The sequence below is a fragment of the Anomaloglossus baeobatrachus genome, chromosome 1 (genome assembly GCF_048569485.1).
Source record: "Anomaloglossus baeobatrachus isolate aAnoBae1 chromosome 1, aAnoBae1.hap1, whole genome shotgun sequence".
NCBI lineage: Eukaryota > Metazoa > Chordata > Amphibia > Anura > Aromobatidae > Anomaloglossus > Anomaloglossus baeobatrachus.
Window position 1 is genome coordinate 400,023,147 of NC_134353.1, and position 22,183 is coordinate 400,045,329.

The 22,183-nt window shown below is 54.3% G+C and overlaps 1 protein-coding gene across 2 annotated transcripts in view; it reads right to left on the minus strand.

Moving 5' to 3' along the window:
* Positions 1-22,183, minus strand: part of LOC142293815 (disintegrin and metalloproteinase domain-containing protein 10-like) — a 405,039-nt gene that overhangs the window by 282,610 nt on the left and 100,246 nt on the right. For both annotated transcript variants that reach the window (XM_075337844.1, XM_075337843.1), the window contains exon 3: positions 997-1,115. In XM_075337844.1, the coding sequence (XP_075193959.1) occupies positions 997-1,115 (119 nt within the window). The remainder of the gene's footprint in view (positions 1-996; positions 1,116-22,183) is intronic.

Here is a 22,183-nt window from a genome sequence, read left to right on the forward strand (position 1 = left end):
ATTCTGCAATGGCCAAGTCAATCACCAGATCTTAACCCAATTGAGCATGCATTTCACTTGCTCAAATCCAGACTTAAGACGGAAAGACCCACAAACAAGCAAGACCTGAAGGCTGCGGCTGTAAAGGCCTGGCAAAGCATTAAGAAGGAGGAAACCCAGCGTTTGGTGATGTCCATGGGTTCCAGACTTAAGACAGTGATTGCCTCCAAAGGATTCGCAACAAAATATTGAAAATAAAAATATTTTGTTTGGGTTTGGTTTATTTGTCCAATTACTTTTGACCTCCTAAAATGTGGAGTGTTTGTAAATAAATGTGTACAATTCCTACAATTTCTATCAGATATTTTTGTTCAAACCTTCAAATTAAACGTTACAATCTGCACTTGAATTCTGTTGTAGAGGTTTCATTTCAAATCCAATGTGGTGGCATGCAGAGCCCAACTCGCGAAAATTGTGTCACTGTCCAAAGATTTCTGGACCTAACTGTATATATATACAGAAAATTGTGTCACTGTCCAAATATTTCTGGACCTAACTGTATATATATATACAGAAAATTGTGTCACTGTCCAAATATTTCTGGACCTAACTGTATATATATACAGTTAGGTCCAGAAATATTTGGACAGTGACACAATTTTCGCGAGTTGGGCTCTGTGGATGGATACCATGTTTGGTATAGGTGGTCTCCTTGACTGGAGACTGCCCTTCCCGTGGTTGTTCCTTCCCGGTGAAAGACCTGGCTAGTTTCCTGCCAGCGTTGAGAAACACGTGATGGTGTCTCCGCGGCTTTCTTATTTGCATTTTTATATATATATATATATATATATATATATATATATATACACTGTATACATATATATTGGGTGTATATGTATGTATATATACTGTGTGTGTGTGTGTGTGTGTACATAATATATGTATATATATATATTATATATATACATATAGGTATATATTTATTTATTTATTGTGGATAGGGGAGCTACCACTTACCTTTGAGTTTGCCTGAATATACAAACGAGATATCCATGGGTATATATGTATCATCGGATAGTACTTTAAAATCATCAGTGAATACACTCTTATCTCTCCTTAATATCAATTCATATTTCCTGCATTAGAAGACAAATATGCTATTTGTTAACTAGAAGACAAAAGAAAATGATTGACTTAATTGTAAAAGGGATGTTTCAATATGATAACTTACCACCCATTAACATGATAGGCAGTAAGTGTCTAATCACTGCTGTTTGGGTCCAGTGTCCTCCATTTAAATAAATGATAATCAAGCATGTGTTCTCTCTCCACTGTCCATCTGAATGACAGAGATTGCTGATCACAGTGCTTGATTTCCATACACAAAAAAAGACCAAAGACCTGTAGATAGGATTAAATTATAATTATGGGGCAACAATTTTTAGCCAAACAAAAACGTTCCTCAACAGTGTCCTTTACTCTGCTATGCCCAGTTTTTAAATATTATAAACAAGGGAATCAAGATAGAGCCCTTGAAATATAGAGCTGAACACAAGGATCTAAAATAATTAATTTATTGCTAATATATTAAAATACAAATATTAAAATAACGAGAGGATGCACCAAAAAAACAAACATGAGGGAAAATATCAGAATTAGTTTACCAAGGTAAGTATACACAGTGATTGTAATTTCAAAAACATAATGACATATATGCCATGTTTGCAAAAAAATATGTAAGTGCAATTTATAAGGAACAACAAAGGTTAAACCTTTTTTTTTGCTATATAAAAACCGCAGTAATGAGGTATCTGCATATAGGTGAAGTAAATTATACACACATAAATATTATATATATATATATATATATATATATATATATATATATATATATACACACACTCAAGGTTATTATAACCACATACAAAAATCCATACATAAGTTAGTATAGAAATAATAATACACTGTGTGCAGAATTATTAGACAAGTAGTACCGTATTTTAGAAGATTTTTTTTATTATTGATCAACAACTATGTTCTCAATCAACCCAAAAGACTCGTAAATATCAAAGCTTAATATTTTTGGAAGTGAGAGTGGATTTTTTTAGATTTGGCTATCTTAGAAGGATATCTGTTTGTGCAGGTAACTATTACTGTGCAGAATTTTTAGGCAACTTAATAAAAACCTAATATATTTCCACCTCACTTGTTTATTTTCACCAGGTAAACCAAAATAGAAATAAACATTTAAGACATGCAAAAACAAAACCCAAAAAATTAGTGGCCAATATAGCCACCTTTCTTTATGATGACACTCAACAGCCTACCATCCATAGATTCTGTCAGTTGCTTGATCTGTTTACGATCAACATTGCATGCAGCAGCCACCACAGCCTCCCAGACACTGTTCTACAAGGTGTACTGTTTTCCCTCCCTGTAGATCTTACATTTTATGAGGGACCACAGGTTCTCTATGGGGTTCAGATCAGGTGAACAAGGGGGCCATGTCATTATTTTTTTTAATCTTTTAGACCGAGGCCCAGGGAATGTTGTAAACTCCCCGAGCCAGAACCCATAGCAGACCTTTCAGAAAAGAGGTAATCAGCCGACAGGTGACCCCCCCAGCCTGGAGGCTGTAGTGGAGGCCAAGCCAGGTTTATCCTATCAAAGGCAAGGCTAAGGAAGACAGAAGAAGATAGAGACACTAAAGAGAAGGGTACCGGCTTTTACTCTCAGAATCACCCAGAAACGGCGGAGGTCCCTGACAGTGGTCCCAGCAGTCCAAGGGCCCCTGGGCCCCGACAAGAATTGTGAGTAAAGAACTTGAACTGCACCCTTGGAGTGGTCTCTGTTATTTCAGCTGCTTAGCTTCCACTACATCATAGACTCTCACGAGCACCAACAGTGCCCCCGGGCATTGCTCCACCTGTGGGGAGCAGTACCACCATTGCTGCTATAACATCCCCCGAAGGCCTCATACAGCAGTGGCGGCGTATTAGCCGCATACCACAGGTGGCGTCACGAACACAAACTTTATTCATCAAGCCACATAGTCTTCTGACACCCACCAGGGCCACGGAGCCGGGCCCAGCCACTACTGACTACCACCGGACTAGTCCGGCCCGCACCGGGTGTCCCATAGCCCTGGGGTGGGCGAGTCAACTTTGGCGTCACGAACAGGATTTCGTGCCCGGTCACACCGGGTACTATGCGCCTGAAGAATCGTGAAATAGCCTGTGTTTACTGTGAGAAACTGCCGCCATTGAAGCCACTGAGCACGGGAAGAAGGGGGGCGTGAAAGAAGAAAGGGCGCGAAGAGAAGCCCCGCCCCCTTGTCCAAGAAAAAGAGCGCGAAGCGGTGCCCGCCATAGAAGGCGGAGGAAGAAGAAATGGCGACTAGATAAGCTGGCCGGCTGGCAGAACGAGTCTAAATGCCAGACCAGCAGATAAAGAAAATGTACCTTATCGCCAGCGGAGTGATGCCGGCCGTGATGGGCTGGGCGCCAGTCTGGCGCCAGATGCTAGTGCAGCCTCCGGCCCCGCCTCCGAGAAGGGAAAGGGAGAAGCCGAGTGGCGTGGTCGAGCACCCGAGCAGTGATCCAGCAAGCGTTCCCCAGGTCGGCAGCATGGCAGAGAGGCTGCAGAAGTACGTACCAGGGACCGGGAAGATGGATCCCGAACTGGACCTGCTCCGGGAGGAAATGCAAATCCTGGCTCGGAGACTGCGCAACATGCAAGCAGAGGTGGACCGGCAGAGTGAAACACCGATGGTGCCGGAGAGTGTGGTCCACAGGATGGAGGCCGCGGAGCAGCGACCGGGTGAGCAATGTGAAGCCCCGACCCGTCCGGACCCACTGACCCACCAAGCGCCACCGCCCAGTCCCTCCACTGTCCCGCAAGTCTTCCCCGCCAGCCCCGCTGATGCCCGGTGGGGCACCGGAGGCCTGCCTGAAACCCCCGCAGACGGAGCCTGGGGAGGGGTGGACCCCGAACAGCTAGTGGGCCCCCTACCGAGTCCCCCTGTGAGTCTCCTGGGAACAACATCCCCGGGAGTAAACTGGGACGCGGCGCCCATTGAGAGTGGGAGACTGCAACAGCCCCTGCGCCCCAAGGAAACCCCACAGGCAAACGAGCTGACCTGCTGAAGACTGGTGAAGGAGTACCAGCAGGAGCGGGAGGCCCGGGAGGAGAAACGGAAAGCCCAGGAGGCAGCCAACCTGGCCTCCAAGGAGCAAATTCGACAGGCCCTTAAGGGGTCACAGGGCCCAATGAGACAGGGCACAGTAGTCGATTTTCGGCAGAAGGGAGGCTGGGGCTTCATCAGAGAGCCCGGACTGGGTAAAGACGTCTTTGTAGCCCGACGGGATATTGAAGAACACCTGCCTAAAGGCCACCCCGGGCGAGATGCCAAGCCGGGTGACGCTGTAGAATACACACGGCTGATGGGAGGCCGGGGCTGGTATGCCCTACACGTCCATATCCTGCAGGAGGAGGAGGAGATGGCCTCCGAAGAACCGGAGTGGCGCCGCACTATGTCAGCGTGCAGCATCTCCCCTGCAGGCAGCAGCCGCAGCACCACCGCGAAGCAGGTCCAGGCCGCAGAACTGAGCAGCGGGCCTGCAACAGCCACGCAGGAGACACAGACGCGGATCTCCATGGCTTGTGTGATGCAGGGTGCAAGACCAAAACAAGACCCAAAGGACCACAGCAACAGCCCCCTGCAGACGAGCAGCCCTCTGCAGCAACGCCGTATTGTGCCTGCAAGCAGCCCCACTCCCATCCAGGCTGCAGAGCAGCGCAGAAGGTCAGGGACCAGCGCCCAGGGGACCCAGACGATAATCTCTTCGGCATACCTGCTGCCAGGAGCAATGCCGGAGTGGGACCCCCGCATCTACCCTCGTGAGTAAAGAAGAAGAGATGCTGAACTGTACATAGCCCCTGTCTGCCCCTCATTCTTTGTGAAGATGTCCCTTTTGTGCTGCCCTAATGTTCTTTTTGAAGATGACACCCTTCCTGCCTTACTGCCCCTTGTACTTTTTGAAGATGTCACCCCCCATGTTTATATGTACCGGGCCACAGAACTGGAATGTGGTCCCCGGTGAATGTTTTTTGTGTCATGTCTTACCAGGCCACTGGACTTAGTGGCTGGTATGTTGTTTATGTGCCTTGCGTTTAAAATGAAGCTGAACGAACTGCCAGGCTACTGAACTTGTTGTAGCCAAGAAATGTATATAGTTGCACCCGTTGTGCCCCCTACCAGAATTATGGGGGATGTGCCCGAACCGTGCAATGGACTGGAAGTGCACACGTAGTAGTTTCTTTATAAGAAGTTCGTAACGTTCGAATCATTGTGCCTCCCATAAAGGGAAGAGATGTTTACTGTTTTACTGTTGTTCATAACAAAAATGTTTTGCAGTTCTTCCACATTTTTTGTTGTTTTTCAGCCCGAGGACGTGCTGGGATTTGCTGTGGGGGAGTGTGGCGCCCCTGAGGCTTCCGTCGCCACAGGTCATTGCACCCCATCCAGCGGTGTGATGCCCCATTCTGGGAGAGGAAGAGAGTGAACTCCGGTCCCCTGGTAAATCCACACTACACCCATTGCTAGGAACACACTGGGACCAGGGAAAGTGGCAGACAACCCTCCCATGCTGCATGCTGGGAGGGGTCGTAAGACCCATCCCTGCTCCTATAGGGTAGAACAGGGCAATTGGGGAGGTGGGAGGAGCCATCTGAGAGCAGACACAGAGAGGAAGGTCAAGTTTAGTCGGTCTACCTCAGGGAGTGAGAGAGTGAGGAGCCAGCATGTAGTTGGAGAAGGAGAACGAGAGAAAGTGGGGAAGGAGGAGGAGGCCTGCTGGAGGCAGGTAAGGAGGAGAAGAAGTAACGGAAAGAAAGCTCCAAGTCAGTCAGGAGCTGAAAGGAAAGAAAGAGACGCTTCCTGGTGAAGATCCTGGGACTCAGAGGGTCCAGGTGACACCAAGCAGAGAACAGAAAGGGTCCCAGGGCCACGGGTAGTCCTAGAGGTGCCACGGGTAGTTGTAGAGCTGCGGTGGCCTGCTCCACAAGAACATCGGTGGAGGGATCAAGCTGCAACAGGGGACGGTCCCTAGAGACTGGAGGAGTGCAAAGATCATCTCCAAACAGTAAAAACCGAGGCCCAGGGAATGTTGTAAACTCCCCGGGCCAGAACCCATAGCAGACCTTTCAGAAAAGGGGTAATCAGCCGACAGGTGACCCCCCCCAGCCTGGAGGCTGTAGTGGAGGCCAAGCCAGGTTTATCCTATCAAAGGCAAGGCTAAGGAAGACAGCAGAAGATAGAGACACTAAAGAGAAGGGTACCGGCTTTTACTCTCAGAATCACCCAGAAACGGCGGAGGTCCCTGACAGTGGTCCCAGCAGTCCAAGGGCCCCTGGGCCCCGACAAGAATTGTGAGTAAAGAACTTGAACTGCACCCTTGGAGTGGTCTCTGTTATTTCAGCTGCTTAACTTCCACTACATCATAGACTCTCACGAGCACCAACAGTGCCCTGGGCATTGCTCCACCTGTGGGGAGCAGTACCACCATTGCTGCTATAACATCCCCCGGAGGCCTCATACAGCAGCGGCGGCATATTAGCCGCATACCACAGGTGGCGTCACGAACACAAACTTTATTCATCAAGCCACATAGTCTACTGACACCCACCAGGGCCACGGAGCCGGGCCCAGCCACCACTGACTACCACCGGACTAGTCCGGCCCGGCACCGGGTGTCCCATAGCCCTGGGGTGGGCGAGTCACATCCATCTGGCCCAGCAAGAGTTACTCTCATTTCATCAGTCCATGAAACCTTTGAAAAATCAATCTTGGGATATTTCTTGGCCCAGTCTTAACGTTTTATCTTATGTTTCTTGTTCAGGCTCTCAAGCCTACACAGCTTGGAGTAGGACAACATGTATAAAAATTATCATGTGCTCAAAATACTCATTTACCTAATAATTCTGCACACAGTGTAATAATATGAATGGTCATATCAGACATGTCCACAAGATGGGACAGCTGATCCATATCTGGGAGATATACTCAGTAATACAGGAATTGTATCATTCCTTACTAACAGACCATAGCACAACTCTTCAACTCGCTGAGCAGTTCATACAGCATATTTTTCGGCTACACGGCCTTCTTCACGACATCGAGTCCGACAGAGGGGTCCAGTTGAAGGTGCAGTTCTGGAGAGCTGTCTGCAAGATGCAGGATGTTGCTTTGGATTTCACATCTGCCTGTCAACCACAGTCCAATGGCCAAGTGAAACGCGTCCGTCAAGTTTTGACAAACTACCTCAGTCATTTCATTGACGAGCATCACAGCGACTGGGTCAAGCTTTTTCCGTGGGCGGAGTTCTCCCACAATAATCATGTAAGTGAGTCCTCCGCTAAGTCTCTGTTCCTTGTGATTTATGGGCAGCATCCCAAGGTTCCATGTCCTGTGGCATGTTCCTCCGGCAATCTGGCAGCAGAAACGCTCGTGAAACTATTTTCCGACATCTGGGCAGAGACCAAATCCGCACTGGAACAGTCTTCCATATCCGTGAAGAGACACACAGACAAGAGATGCCTAGATACTCCTTCCCTCCAGGCCGGAGAAAAGGTGTGGCTCTCCTCTAGATACGTACGCCTTAAGATACCTTCATATAAGTTGGATCCTCACTTTATTGGTCCATTTGAGATGCTCCAGCAGATCAACGAGGTGTAGTACAAGTTGAAGCTCTTGCCTTCTCTGCACATCCCCAACTCGTTCCTTATATCCCTACACAATCCTGTCGTCCTGAGCCGTTTTCACAAGGATCCTGGTACTACTCTGCCTCTGGCCAGTGAAGAAGATGTCTATGAGGTAAAGGCCATCCTTGTGGTGAAGGAGGTCAGAGGTAAAACCTACTATCTGGTAGCCTGGAAGGAATTCGGTCCTGAGGAGAGGTCTTGAGAACCAGAGGAGAATATTGATGCCCCTCTTCTCCTTAGGAGATTCCTGAAAAGGTGGGGGCATAAGGGGGAGTACTGTAGCGCCTGGTCCGGGTCCAAAAGTGGCACCTCCACATGCCCTCGCTCCCAGGTCTGAGTGGGGTCACCGCTCTTCTCACCTGCCCGGCGGCTCCACGTGTTCCTCTCCTGCCCTAGGGTCTGCCGCAGCCTCGTCCTGCTTCCAGGCCACACACAGACCTCCTGTGAGTGCCCATAGGATGCGTGTGTGGCCACGCCCCTTTCTTAAAGTGCCCACATTTCATTACCCAGAACTGATTCCTGAGGTCACCCGTTAACCTAAAGATATTTAAGTCTGACACGACTTAGGGGAGGCGCCTGAGCAATGTTGCCTACTATTTAGTGCATTGCAAGTTCTCAAGTCCCCTTCGCCACTGTGTTTAGTTCTGCTTATGTAGCGCCCCACAGGGCAGGTGTTTTAGCCTACTCCTGGCCGGGCCGGGGCTGCAGATCCTTTGCACCGTCACTGGGTGGCTTGACCCGATCCCGTTGCCCCGAGGCGTACAGGAAGGGAAGGCTGGCGGTGGACAGGAGGCAGGAATGGAGGATGATGGTGGTAGTTGGAGGTGGAGGATGGGGGTAACAGTTAGGAAAGTCAAAGTTTGGAGATTTAGTCCGTGACACCACCCACGGGTTGTGGTGAAGATGGGCACCACCGCTGCTGGTGACGGGGATCCCGGGAGCGATGGTAAGGAGCAGCTGGGATGTTGTTTTCCCCCTCCGTGGGTAGGGGTCGATGGTCCCGGGACCCGATGAAGTGACGGGGAGGCAGGGTTGGTGAGGTGCAGGGTCGCAGGGACAGCGCGGCGCGGTGCCGGGTGGCACTGGTGTACTCACTCAGCACAAAGGTCACACTCCGGATGGCCCAGAGGCAGCTGGCTGTGCACGTCACGACGGGAGAAGAACGCTTCGACTCCCAGGTAGGGCTCGTGGATAAACCCCCATCCTCGCCGGGGGTAGAACTGCTGGACTTGACCCTCGAAGACCGGGCCCCGAGATTCAGGGGAGGCCCTCCGGAGAGCGTCCTTTGCTTCTACAGTACGGGCCAGGATTGCAGCCTTCTCCCAGGCCTCTGCCTGTCGTCCCATCAGGTCTGGCCGCCGCTCCCAACATGGCAGCTCCTCCAGCGCGGGGGTTGGGCCCAGTCGGTACCCCCCGATGCGAGCTACGACTGGCACCTTCTGATTAGGGGGGGCACCGCTGTGTCGTGGCCTGCTTTGCTGCCTTGCAGCGGCAACCCTCCGCAGCCTCAGCCGAGGCCTGGAGTTTGGGAGCGGTCAGCGTCACCTTCCGGGCTTGGGGCGGCCTACCCTCCACCTCTGTACTAGCCGGGTGGACTGCCGGAGCCTGTTCGGGTGCAGCCGCCTTCAGATGTGATGGCTCTTTTTCAGAAGCGGGTGCCTCCCAGGGGAGCGGGGTCGGGACTGGCCGGGCAAGTTGTCGTTCGCGGGCAGCACCTGCAGGTGGATCTTCGCAGGCGGGGGTGATGTCATCTGTTGCCGGGTCCAGGAGCAGCTGGCCGGCCGATGAAGTGGCGCCGACCAATACGGGCAGTGGGGAACGCAGCTGGCTGAGCGACGGCAGACCAGGCCCCTCGGCCGCAGCGACCGGTCCCTCTGGGACATATGGGCGTGGGTCACTCACCCGCTCCTCCGATTCTGTTTTCGCCTCACGGGCCTGCACGGTCATCACCATCTCCACCATTCCAGCCTCCCATTCTTGCACCAGGAGCTGGAGCCGGGTCTGCAGCCTGCGGCTTAACTGGGCTACCCGAGCCTCCACCCATGCCGCTGTTTCGGGCGTGGGCCTGCTGGACGGAACGGACATCCTACTTGCTCGGCCTCCAGGAACGAGATATCTTGCAGAGTCCTGGCGTCTCTGCTTTCTACAGCCTCGGCTACATCAGGCAGACACACTCCCGCGCCCCCCTTGGTACTCTTCAGCACTTCCGTTTGTTGGGGGCGGGGCTTCGCGCCTTCCCTGCTCGGGGAAGACGCTCGAGCGGGAGATTTTTGCGCCAAACATCGCGGCGCTTCAAAATTTTCGGCCGGACGCCGCCGGCGGAGATCACAAGGCGCACTTCTACTGGTAAGTAGAGGGGTTCAATCCTGTTCGTGACGCCAAGTTGTCGCGGGCGGGGAGGACGCTGTCGCTGCTGCGCTCTCGCTAGCGCTCGGATCCGGCGCTGCTGCGGCTGCTCGGTGGCTCGAGCGGTGGACCGGATCCAGGGACTCGAGTGGCGCTCCTCGCCCGTGAGTGAAAGGGGTGTTTTGGTTTGGGGATTTAGTCCGTGACACCACCCACGGGTTGTGGTGAAGATGGGCACCACCGCTGCTGGTGACGGGGATCCTGGGAGCGATGGAAAGGAGCAGCTGGGATGTTGTTTCCCCCCTCCGTGGGTAGGAGTCGATGGTCCCGGGGCCCGATGAGGTGACGGGGAGGCAGGGTTGGTGAGGTGCAGGGTCGCAGGGACAGCGCGGCGCGGTGCCGGATGGCACTGGTGTACTCACTCAGCAAGAAAGGTACAGAGTCCTCAGTAAACCAAACGGCTGGTTGGATGGGTCCCGCAGCCGGCTGCTGCGTCTCTCCCCGGACAGGTGATGGCGGCTGTCTTTCCCTGCACCTTGATGTTTTCCTCTGACTACTATGGATTCCCAATGGTAGTCCGCTCCCCGGTGTATGGATACCGGAGGAGCCCGTTTGCCCGCAGACGCTGGCTTTTGGGTCTCTAGCCTTAGGCGGTAGCTGTATAGCCTCACGGTGTGGGCGGTTGCCTTCAATCGGGACTTTTGCTGTTATGAAACCCCTGGGGTTCCAGTCACATTCGGATCTGACTATTGTCGGCGGCTCCAAGCCTGGTCGGGGTCCGATGGCCCTGCCTGTGTGTGCTGGCTTCACTTCGCTCCCCGGTCGGTACCGGCGGGCCGTCACCTGTCCCCGGTCCTACGGTTCCGCGTCGCTCCACCACTCCTGCAGACGGCCACCACCGTCTGCCAACCTTGCTGTCGTGCCTGGGCCACTACCCAGACACCAGAGTCTCAGCTCCACTCACTTCAAACTCCAACACTGAACTGTCACTTTTCCCGCCTCCAGGACTGTGAACTCCTCGGTGGGTGGAGCCAACTGCTTAGCCCCGCCCCACCTGGTGTGGACATCAGTCACTTGAGGGAGGCAACAAGGGTTTTTGTTTGGCTGTTGTCCCTGTCTGATGGGGGGTAGGGTGTTTGTGTGTTATCTGTGACGACCTGGCTAGGCCAGGGCACGACACTAATAGCGCGGTTCCGTTATGGGGCCGGTCTTCAATCCCGGATCCTATATGCTATTTTGATTCAGACTCATTGGGACGGGTCCAGCGACTGTTCTAGCCGTTCCCCGCGATCTACCAACTCTGCAAGATAACATGAAGTCAATCTGCCCAAGGATTCTATATCCTGACAGCGCCGGTCCTGTGGAAGCAGCCGCCTGCTTCTCCCCAGCGACCATGTTGAACGCCTTGGCCCACAGAGCTGCTCGAAGCACGTCCGCTCTGCTCTGTGTCTGACGCTGTTCTCCTCTTTGTGTGGTAGTTGTATTGTGTGTTCCAAGCTGTTGCCCCCAGCCGCTGTCATCGGCTGGTTCACTGCTCTCACCAGGTCAACCTGCTCTTCCCACTGTCTGCTCCTGACTCCCCCTGGTGGTTGCTATTCCCTGACCCTGACTCCCCATGGATCCGGGGAGCCTCTGGTGTGGTGGAGTCCTGTAAACCCACCGCAGTAGTGACCCCCTACTGTGATCCAACCCTGGCCCGGTCCCCATTAGGGAGGGCAACCCGGTGTTACTGTATGTATGTGAGTGTTGAAATTGGTACCGACTTTCCCTGGACCCAGGATAAGTACTACACCCTAATGGGGGTGCAGTACCCTGTGGCACCTGAAGCTTCAGGGCGCCACACTTATAGTGTCCTAGTACTAGTTTCACGTTCATAACCTGTGTCTAGTCCTAGAGCTTGCTCCCTACCACCACCTCGGTGCTGCCACGTCTGAGCTACCACTTCAATGCTGCCACGTCTGAGCTACCACTTCAATGCTGCCATGTCTGAACCACCACCTCGGTGCTGTCACATTTGAACCACCATCTCCGTGCTGCCACATCTGAGCCACCAAATCCATACTGCCATGTCTGAGCCACCATCTCTGTGCTGCCAAGTTCGAGTTACCATCTCCATGCTGCCACATCTGAACACACCAGCATCGGACGTTAAGAGACTTTAGCAATCCGTAAGAGCTGACCTCCACTGGTTCCTGGTAGTCATGCATTCAAGCCCCCTGGGGCTGAGCCAGACAATCCCTGTATAGGGCTTCACTACTGGTTAACTCCTCTAGGGCAGTCTAGTGTATGGCCCAGTGGGTCTACTCTGGGACACTTGCCGCCCCTCGGCGACCGTAACAGTGTCACACACTCCTACATACAGAATAATGGGCCCACATTGTCCTCCATACAGAATAATGGGCTCCACATAACTCTACATACAGAACAAAGGGCCCCACCTAGCCCTCCAAACAGAATAATGGGCCCTACATAGCCTTTCAAATAGAATAATGGGCACCACATAGTCTTAATACAGAATAATGGGCCCGACATAGTCCTCCAAACAGAATAATGGGCCCCACAAAGCCCTCCATACAGAATAATGAGCCCCACATAGTTCACCATACAGAATAGCCTCAAGGGCCAAATAACATCTGCCTGCACTTCAGATTTGACCAACGGACCATAGAGCGACTTATGTTGTATGCGGTTTTTTTTGTGCTCATGCAGGAGCCACAGTTTCACCTGCTAGACTATGTTGACCCGTGCATGTGACATCACTACTTCTACGTCCCTTACCGCACAGCCGGCACAAATTAAATTATGGACAGCTAATGTACCGCCCCACGCTCGGCTGCAGCCGAGCCACTCGGATCCGGGCTCGTTGGTGGGTGGCTCGAGCGCCTGGTGGGGGGTTAGGTAGGTGCACGGCCGGAGCCGCGCTTGAGTTCTTGACGCCACCTACGGGTCGTGGTGAAATTGAGCACCACCGCTGCGATTATTGGGCACCCGGGGGAGATGGTAGTGCAGCAAGATGTTAACCCCTCCGTGGGTTGGGATGATGGCCCCGAGACCCGTTGGGGAGTAGCTGGGCGGTGCAGGGCGATGTGCGGCCGGATGGCACTGTTGTACTCAAAGTTATTGAAACACACAAGTCTCTAGTAAACCAAGTTGATGGTGGTCGGTGCCCGCAGCCGGCTGTGTCTGGTCCCCCACCCAGTTCAGTGGTCCTGGCCTTTCTCCTGCACCATGTTGTGTATCTGTAGACTGCCTGCGCTTCAGCGACGGTAGTCCGCTCCCCGGCTTTGTGTATGTCGGGAGAGCCCTTTTGCCCTCAGACGCTGGCCCATGGGATCTCTCTGCCCGTGCGGTGGCTTTCTATCCCCCTCGGTGGGCTGTTGTCTTCAGTCGGGACTTGGGTGGGAAAGGACCTATAGTCCAGACCGCAATCAGTTAATTAACTTAGTCCAGTGGATTCTGGACCTCGTTTCAGGGTCTGAGCACCCCCCTGTGTGCTCCGGTTTCCGAGTCGTTTCACCGGGTCAGTACCAGCGGGCCACTACCCTGTCCCGGTCCACCATGGTTCCATCGAGCCGTCTTCCCGGCTCCTACAGGCTAAGGCCACTGTTTCCCTCCTAGCCAGGGCACCAGGGCTCCGACCCTGGCACCTGTCAGACTGCTGCAGACCTGGGCACAGGCCTGCTTCCACTCTCCTTCACTCCTCACAGACTAACTACTCACTAACTAACTTTTTTCCTGCCTCAGGCCCTCTGAACTCCTCGGTGGGCATAGCCAACTGCCTGGCTCCGCCCCCTGGTGAGTCCATCAAGCACAGAGAGGTGACTAGGTTTTTATGGTTGGCTGGTGTTACCTTATTGGGGGACAGGTGTAATGCGGGGGTCTATCTGTGACTACCTGGCTAGTCCAGGGTGTCACACTCCCCCTTGGTTAACTACAGACCGTGCGTGGGCTTTCCAACCACCACCGTTTATTTTTGTAACTGGAAAAGATAAGAACAGTTAACAAGCATACTAACATATTTACAATTATGATAACTTCTAGTTCATCCCAAGACGGGAGGCACTATGCTTTAACGTTGCAAACTGGTAAAAACATTTTTATTAAACGGGAACAGGACGGAACCGGGTCCTTTCATTTGCCCACCCAAGCAAACCTAAACCTTGATGTTGCCTCTAAAAACAGGTCAGAACCCCTTTTCCCCAGTCCAGGAATCGGGTTCAGGTCCGGTTATTGCCCATTGGGCCGGGTACAAAGTTCGATACCCGGCAGTCTCTCAGAGGCCCCACATCCAGGGGACCCCTGACCCAGAGGGTTGTCACCAGTTTCAATGGTGACGGGACCTCTGCCTACAACATCCCGCAGGCCCATCCTCCAACCAGCCTCCCCGGGGACTGTAGGACCTGAAAGGGTGGTCTGGGATTATTTACAAGCCCAAAAGTTTTTGGGTGGCCTGCAAGTTCTCAGCCATGTTCATTTAAACAGGCAGTAACGGGGATCAAAAAAAGTCCCAACGGGAACGGGCAGTATGGTAGCCGGGAACCGCTACCTCACTCAACAGTCTTCGGAATCAGGTGAGAGTCTCGAGTGATTGGCATTCATTCACACACCTATGTACATAATCAACATGTTGCACCCCTAGATGGCAATTTCCCTGTACCTAAGCGGAGGCTGACCTAGGTTAGGGCGCATGGACTTCCTGGGTCCAACACTCTCAGGTGGAGGCAATGGGGGAGAGGTGACGACCGGTCCCTCTTCCCGAGTGTCAGGTATGGCGGGTAGAGACCTGCGGGGGCATGGTGTAGGTGCATCCCTGGGCACTTGTGTACCGCCCTGAGAGGGGCCCGGCTGCTTCTCCGCTGCTCGGGCCGAGCCGCTTGAGGTCCGGGTTCGGGTTGTCGGTGGCACGAGCGCCTCCGGACCGGGGGCCATGTCGCTCTGTTAAGGGGAGGCAGTGGGGTGGTGGTGAGGTGGGACGAGGCGCGCAGCCGGGGAGGGCCGCGCTGTTGTCTCACGGGTGGTGACGCCACCCACAAGTCGTGGTGACGGGATGCACCACCACTGCGGCTGAAGTAATGGCGGGCTCATCCGAGATCGGTGTTGCGGCCGCAGCCGAGATGTTAGCCCCTCCGTGGGTAGGGGCGGTGTGTCCCGGGGCCCGGTGGGGGACTGAAAGGGCTGATGTTGTCGTCAGGGTGCAGGGTGCCGTGGTGTAGTGTAGTGTACTCACGATTAATTCACACTCAAAGTCACTGGAAAACCAAAGTTCGGATATGGTCAGTTCCCGCGGCCGGCTGCTGATGTCCCCTGTGGGGTTGATGGTGGCCCCTTTCCCGTGCACCTCTGGTTGTGTGTTTCGGCTCCCCTGCCTGGGCAGTGGTAGCCCGCTCCCCGGCGTTGTGCTGCTGGAGGAGCCCTCGGTTGCCCGCAGGCGCTGGCCCGTCGGGTGTTTGGCCCTTGGCGGTGGCGCTCACCCGGTCTCGGTGGGCTTTTGCCTTCTTTCGGGACTTTGGGTGTGGATGAACCCGTGAGGTCCAGCCAGCAATCAGTCAATTTGCCTATACTCAGTGGCTTCTAAGCTAGGACGGGGTCTGAGTACCCGGTTTCTGGTGCTCCGGTACACGGTTGACTCCCCAGTTCAGGACCGGCGGGCTCCAACCCAAGCCCGGTCCGTACGGTTCCGTCGGTTGCTGTACCGGTACTTCTGCAGGCGGCCACCACCGTCTGCCTGCCTGACGTTTTCAAGGGGCCCAGGCTCCTACCCGGGTCCCTGACAGATCTGCTCCTCTTTACACCTCCTGTCACTGTCACTGTCTAGAACTTCACTCCAAACCAAAACTAAACTGTATTTCCTGCCTCAGGCCAGTAGTCTCCTCGGTGGGCGTGCCTTTCCGCCTGATTCCGCCCACCTGGTGTGCTCTACTGGCCCTGAGGGAGGCATCAGGTCTCCTTTCGGGTGACGTGTGTGTGACCTCACAGGGGATGGGGGTGTGTGTGTATGTGGTCGGTGTTATTACCTGTGACCCCTGGGGTCCAGGGCGTCACACTTGCTCGGGTGGCTCACTGGCGGGCATCTCCGGCTCCATTTCCTCCACGGGTTGTGGGAACATTATTACAGGAACAATCACTGCGCTGTTCTGCGTAGGCCAATCAGCTGGAAAGTCACCCATCACTGTATGGATCACCCCTCTTTTCTCCTCCATGCTCGGCGTGGGCACGGGGACCTCTCCTACCAGTCTCAGGGGACCCGGGCATCTTTTCAGGTGGTCCCTGGAGACAGTGGCCGTAGTTTTCCCTTGGTTGTGACTAATCAGGTAGGTCTTCTCGTTCTCCCATCCAGTTGGCTGTATGACGTAGGGGGTCCTCTCCCACTGATCGTCGAGCTTATGTGTTCTGCATTTGCGCTTCAGCACCACATCCCCAGGTCCAAAAGGAGCAGCCTGAGCCCACTTGTTGAAGCGCTGCTCTTGCTTTTCTCGACTTTGACGCAGATTCCTTTCCACATATTCTTGGATCCGTCAGTACTGCGTCTGTCGCTTGACATCCCAGTTGCCAGTGGGAGGAAGAGTTTCGGGCACTTCTATGTCCATTTCTAGGTCCACTGGCAGCTGCCCCAGCCGGGCTCTCATCAGGTACGCGGGGGTGCACTTGGTGGAGCTGCAGGGGATGTTATTGTCGCGGGCGGAGGAGGATGACAACGCGCTCTCCCACTGCTCGGGTCCGGCACGGCTACTGCTGCTGCTCGGTGGTGGCTCGAGCGGTGGGCCGGATCCCGGGGACTCAAGCGGCGTTCCTCGCCCGTGAGTGAAAAGGGGATTTGATTGTGGGGGTTTTATATATTGTCCGTGACGCCACCCACGGTTGTGGTGATTTTGGTGACACCACCGCTGCTCTGGACGGGGATCCCGGGAGCGGTGGCAGGGAGCAGCTTTGATGGTAGTTCTTCCCTCCGTGGGTAGGGGGTTGGTTGTCCCGGGGCCCGGTGATGGGGTAGGTAGGGATGGATGACAGGCGGGTTGCGGGGGCTGGTGAGGTGCAGGGTCGCGGGGGCAGCGCTGTGCCGCACGGCACGGTGGTACTCACTCAGCCTGAGACGATGACACAGTTCTCGGTAAAACACACGGCTGGAAAGACGGGTCCCACGGACGGCTGCTGTTGCTTTCCCCGGTAGGTTGACGGTGACTGTCTTTTCCCTGCACCTACGCTGTCTGTACGGTTCCAATGGGTTCCCACCGGTAACCCGCTCCCCGACTTGGATATAGGCCGGAGGAACCCCTTTTGCCCGCAGGCGCTGGCCCTGAGAAACGGTTGCCTTGGCGGTGGCGGTGTCTCTCTCACTGGGTTGGACTGTTGCCTTCTGTCGGGACTTGATTGTTTGGAAACCCAGGAGGTCTACTTCACTAACGGATTCGGCAAATTCACGGCGACTCCTAGCCTTGCCGGGGTCCGAAAAGCCGCTGCCAATGGTGCTGGCTTCTCCTTGTATACCGGTCCGGTACCGCCGGGCCACCGCCCGTCCACGGTCCTTACGGCAAACTCCGATAGGCCACTCCTGCAGACGGTCACCACCGTCTGCCAACCTTGCTGCTCCGTCCAGGCCACACACCCGGACTCTGTCAGTCTGCTCTGCTACCACTTCACTTTACGTCTGCTCACTTTCTACTCCAACACTCCACTAACTGTTTTCCCTCCTCCAGGACTGTGAACTCCTCGATGGGTGGAGACCAACCGCCTGGCTCCACCCCCTGGTGTGGACATCAGCCCCTGAAGGGAGGCAACAAGGATTTTATGTCTGGCTTTGATGTGCCTAACCGGGGTGTAGGGTGTGGTGGTGTAGTTACCTGTGGCCTCTGGCTTGTCCAGGGAACCACATTCCCCCTTAGCAAAATGCAGACCGTCCGCGGGCTGCCCGTCCAACACCGGTTTTATTTTCACCAACTGAAAAAGATAAAAAAACGGTAACAGACATACAAGCATAATAACATCTTCCCACAACGGGAGGTACTCTTACTTAAACGTTGCGGTAAACGGTTACGGCTTCCGCTCTCTCCCACCCAAGCAACCTGGCCCTGATGCTGCCCCTAAGCAAACAGGCAGCACCCCTTGACCCCAGTCCTGCACCAAGTTACCCGAGCGGGATCTGTCCTTCCCCTCCAGAGGATCACCACCGGTTCCGGTGGTGGCTGGGCCCCAGCCTACTCCACTGCGGGCCCTTCCTCCAATTTGCCTCTCCGGAGGCGGCAACGGTGGAAGCTGTAACAACATAATTATTTACAGGCCACAAGTTTGTGGTTGCCTTGCAAGTTCTCAGGCATGTTCATAGTAGTTTCTATGTAAAACTGTAGACGGTCCCCACGGGGACAACGGTGCCGGCAACGACCGGTTTCAAATCAAGCGGTAAATCAGGTAACTTTCATCAGTAGATTATTCATTTACATTTTCAAACTTTCAAAACTTTAAACACACACACAGTTTCCTCCCCCCCTCTAGATAGTAGTTTCCCTGTGCCTAAGTGGGGGTCTACCTAGGTTGGGACGAGTGGATCTCCTGGGTCCAGTGTCAGTGAGGATAGGCAGTGGGGCAGAGGGAACAATCGGTTCCTCCTCCCTGCTATTGTGTGGGGCAGGCGGAGGCATAGGGGAGCTGGGTATAGGTTCATCCCTGGGCACTGGCACTGGCTCATGGTTGACTGCCTCCATTACTTCTTCATCCACAGGTTGTGGGAACAGTATCACTGGAAGAATCACCGCGCCGTTCTGTGTAGGCCAGTCCGCTGGGAAGTCACCCATCACGGTGTGAATTACCTCTTTTGTCTTCTCCGCTGGTGGGGGACCTGGATCTTCAGCCGCTGCCCTCAATGCTGGTGGGCACCTCTTTAGATGGTCCCGGGAAACCGTGGCCAAAGTGCCCCCTTGGTCACAACTGATCTGGTAGGCCTTCCCATCTTCCCGTCCTGTGGGCTGTATGACGTATGGGGTTCGTTCCCATTGATCATCCAGCTTGTGGGTCCTCCTTTTCTGCTTCAGCACTACATCTCCAGGCTGGAAAGGGCCAGCAGACGCCTTCTGGTTAAAGGGCTCCTCCTGTTGTTCCCGACTTCGACTCAAGTTCCTCTCAACATATTCCTGAATCTGTCGGTATTGCACCCTCCGCCGAGTTTCCCATTCAGCTGTCGAAGGGAGTGCTTCTGGGGCTTCCAATCCCATGTCCAGGTTCACCGGTAGCCGGCCGGGGCAAGCCCTCATCAGGTATGCTGGGGTGCATTTCGTTGAGCTGGAAGGGATGTTGTTGTACATATCGACCAGGTCAGGTAGCTTCTCCGGCCACAGGTTCCGATCTTCTAGCAGTAACGTCTTGAGGAGGCCCAGGACCAGGCGGTTCATCTTTTCACACATGCCATTGGTTTGGGCATGGTAAGGCGTGGTCCGAATCTTCTTGCAGCCGTACAAATGACAAAATTCATGGAACACCTCTGCCTCAAAGGCTGGGCCTTGGTCAGTAAGCACCTTCTCAGGGTATCCATGGTCGGCAGAAATAGGCCTGGAACGCTCTTGCGGCGGTACGGCCAGTTAGGTCTTTGACCGGGACGACCACCATGAACCTAGAATAGTGGTCTACAATGGTTAGAGCGTAGGTGTACCCACTTCGGCCTGGGTGAGCTTTACATGGTCCAGGGCGACCAGCTCCAGCGGTTGGTGCGTAACAATTGGGTGTAGGGGCGCCTTCTGGCTGGCCTCGTTCTTCCTTCTCAGCGTGCAAGGGCCGCACTCCCGGCACCAGGCCTCTACAGATTCCCGCATTCCACTCCAATAAAACCGCTCTCTCAACAGCATCTCCAGTTTCTTCCATCCGAAGTGCCCAGCACCATCATGGTATGCTTGGAGAACGGTGGGTACGTTACCTTGGGGGATCACCAACTGGCGGATTTTCTCATGAGTCTTCGGGTTGATCAGCTCACGGTACAACTTCCCCTGGTGTAGGTACAGCCGGGTCCGCTCTCGCCACAGGCGTTGGGCTTCAGCCGGGGCGGCAGGGTCTATCCCAGCAGCGCCTTGCTCCACCAAGATCTTGACTAGGCGGACAGCGGGTGCCAGGTCTTGAGCTTCCTGCCACTCCTGACTGGGCAGCGGGTCCAGGTTCACCCGTTGTTGGTGGACATGCACCTTCTCAGCTGGCGGCTGGTGAAATGCAGGCAACTATCTATCTCCTCGAGGTCGTCATCCTCGCACCCTTCCTCCGACAGGTGGGGCATCCGAGAGAGTGCATCAGCATTAACGTTGGCACGGCCGGCCCTGTATTTGATGGTGAAATCATAGTTGGCTAGCCTGGCTACCCACCGCTGTTCCAACGCGCCCAGCTTGGCTGTGTCCAGGTGGGTCAGCGGATTGTTATCCGTGAAAGCAGTGAATTTCGCTGCTGCCAGGTAATGGTGGAACCGCTCGGTGTTAGCCCACACCAGCGCCAGGAGCTCAAGCTTGAAAGAGCTGTAGTTCTCAGGGTTCCTTTCAGTCGGTCGGAGCTTTCGGCTAGCGTAAGCAATCACTTTCTCCTTCCCGTCTTGGATCTGAGATAGGACTGCCCCCAAGCCCACATTGCTGGCATCGGTGTAGAGGATGAATGGATGGCTGTAATCCGGGTACGCCAGGATCTCCTCTCCGGTCAAGGCCGCTTTCAGCTGGCGGAAGGATTCTTCATGCCGCTCTTCCCACACCAGTGGGGCTCCGAGGGGTCTACCACCTTTGGTCTGTCCCACGAGGAGGTCTTGCATGGGGGCAGCCATATTCGTGTACCCCTTGATGAAGTGACGGTAGTACCCTACCAGACCCAGAAACTGCCTTACTTCCCTCACTGTGGTTGGCCTCGTCCAGTCTTGGATAGCAGTGACCTTCTCGGGGTCGGGGGCGACACCTTCTGCTCCCACCACATGCCCCAGGTACTGCACTCTGGGTTTCAGCAGATGACACTTGGAGGGCTTCAACTTCATCCCGTACTTGGCAAGGGACGTGAACACCTCGGCTAGGTGTTCCAGATGGGCTTCATATGTCTACGAATATACAATTACATCATCCAGGTACAACAGGACAGTCTCAAAATTCAGGTGCCCCAAACAGCACTCCATCAGCCGTTGGAAGGTACCAGGGGCATTGCAAAGCCCGAACGGCATACTGTTGAATTCACAGAGTCCCATAGGGGTGGTAAAGGCAGTTTTCTCTCGGTCTTCGGGCGCCACGGCCACCTGCCAGTACCCACTCGTGAGGTCAAGGGTGGAGAAGTAGTTTGCGGTTCTCAGCGCGGACAAGGACTCCTCAATACGGGGCAGAGGGTAGGCATCTTTATGCGTTATCTGGTTAATCTTCCGGTAATCCACGCACATCCGCATGGTGCCGTCCTTCTTCTTAACCAGCACCAACGGGGCGGCCCAGGGACTACAGCTGTCCCTGATAACCCCTGCCTCCCTCATGTTCCTCAACATGTCCTTGGCGCATTGGTAATGTGCAGGGGAATGGGCCTGAACCTCTCTTTGATAGGGGGATGTTCACCGGTAGGGATATGGTGTTGGACCCCTTTAATCTGCCCAAAGTCTAGGGGATGTTTGCTAAAAACTTGCTCGTACTCCCGCACCACCCGGTATACCCCTTCTTTGTGATGTGTAGGGGTGTCGTCAGTGCCTACGTGTAGCTGTTGGTGCCACTCGTCTAACTCCCCTTGGGGCGGGTGAGTGCTGGCAGTAGGTGGTGAAATTGGAGGAGCTGCCTCGTGGATGGTGTGGGGATCTAGAGTGAGCAACTTGGCAAGTGTAGCGTACCGGGGAAGCCTGACTTCTTCCTCCCCACAATTCAGCACCCTCACAGGCACTCTCCCCTTCTTTACATCCACCACTCCTCGGGCGGCCATTACTGTGGGCCAGTGTTCGGAGGGCAGGGGCTCAATCATGGCAGGGTAGTCACGCCCCTGAGGCCCTACTGCTGCCCTACATTAAATCATCATCTCGCTCCTGGGAGGCACAACCAAAGGGGCAACGTCCATCACTCTCACCCCACCAATCTCTCCTCCTGTTGAGTTCACATGTTGGCGGTACATCAAGGCTCGGATCTCGCGC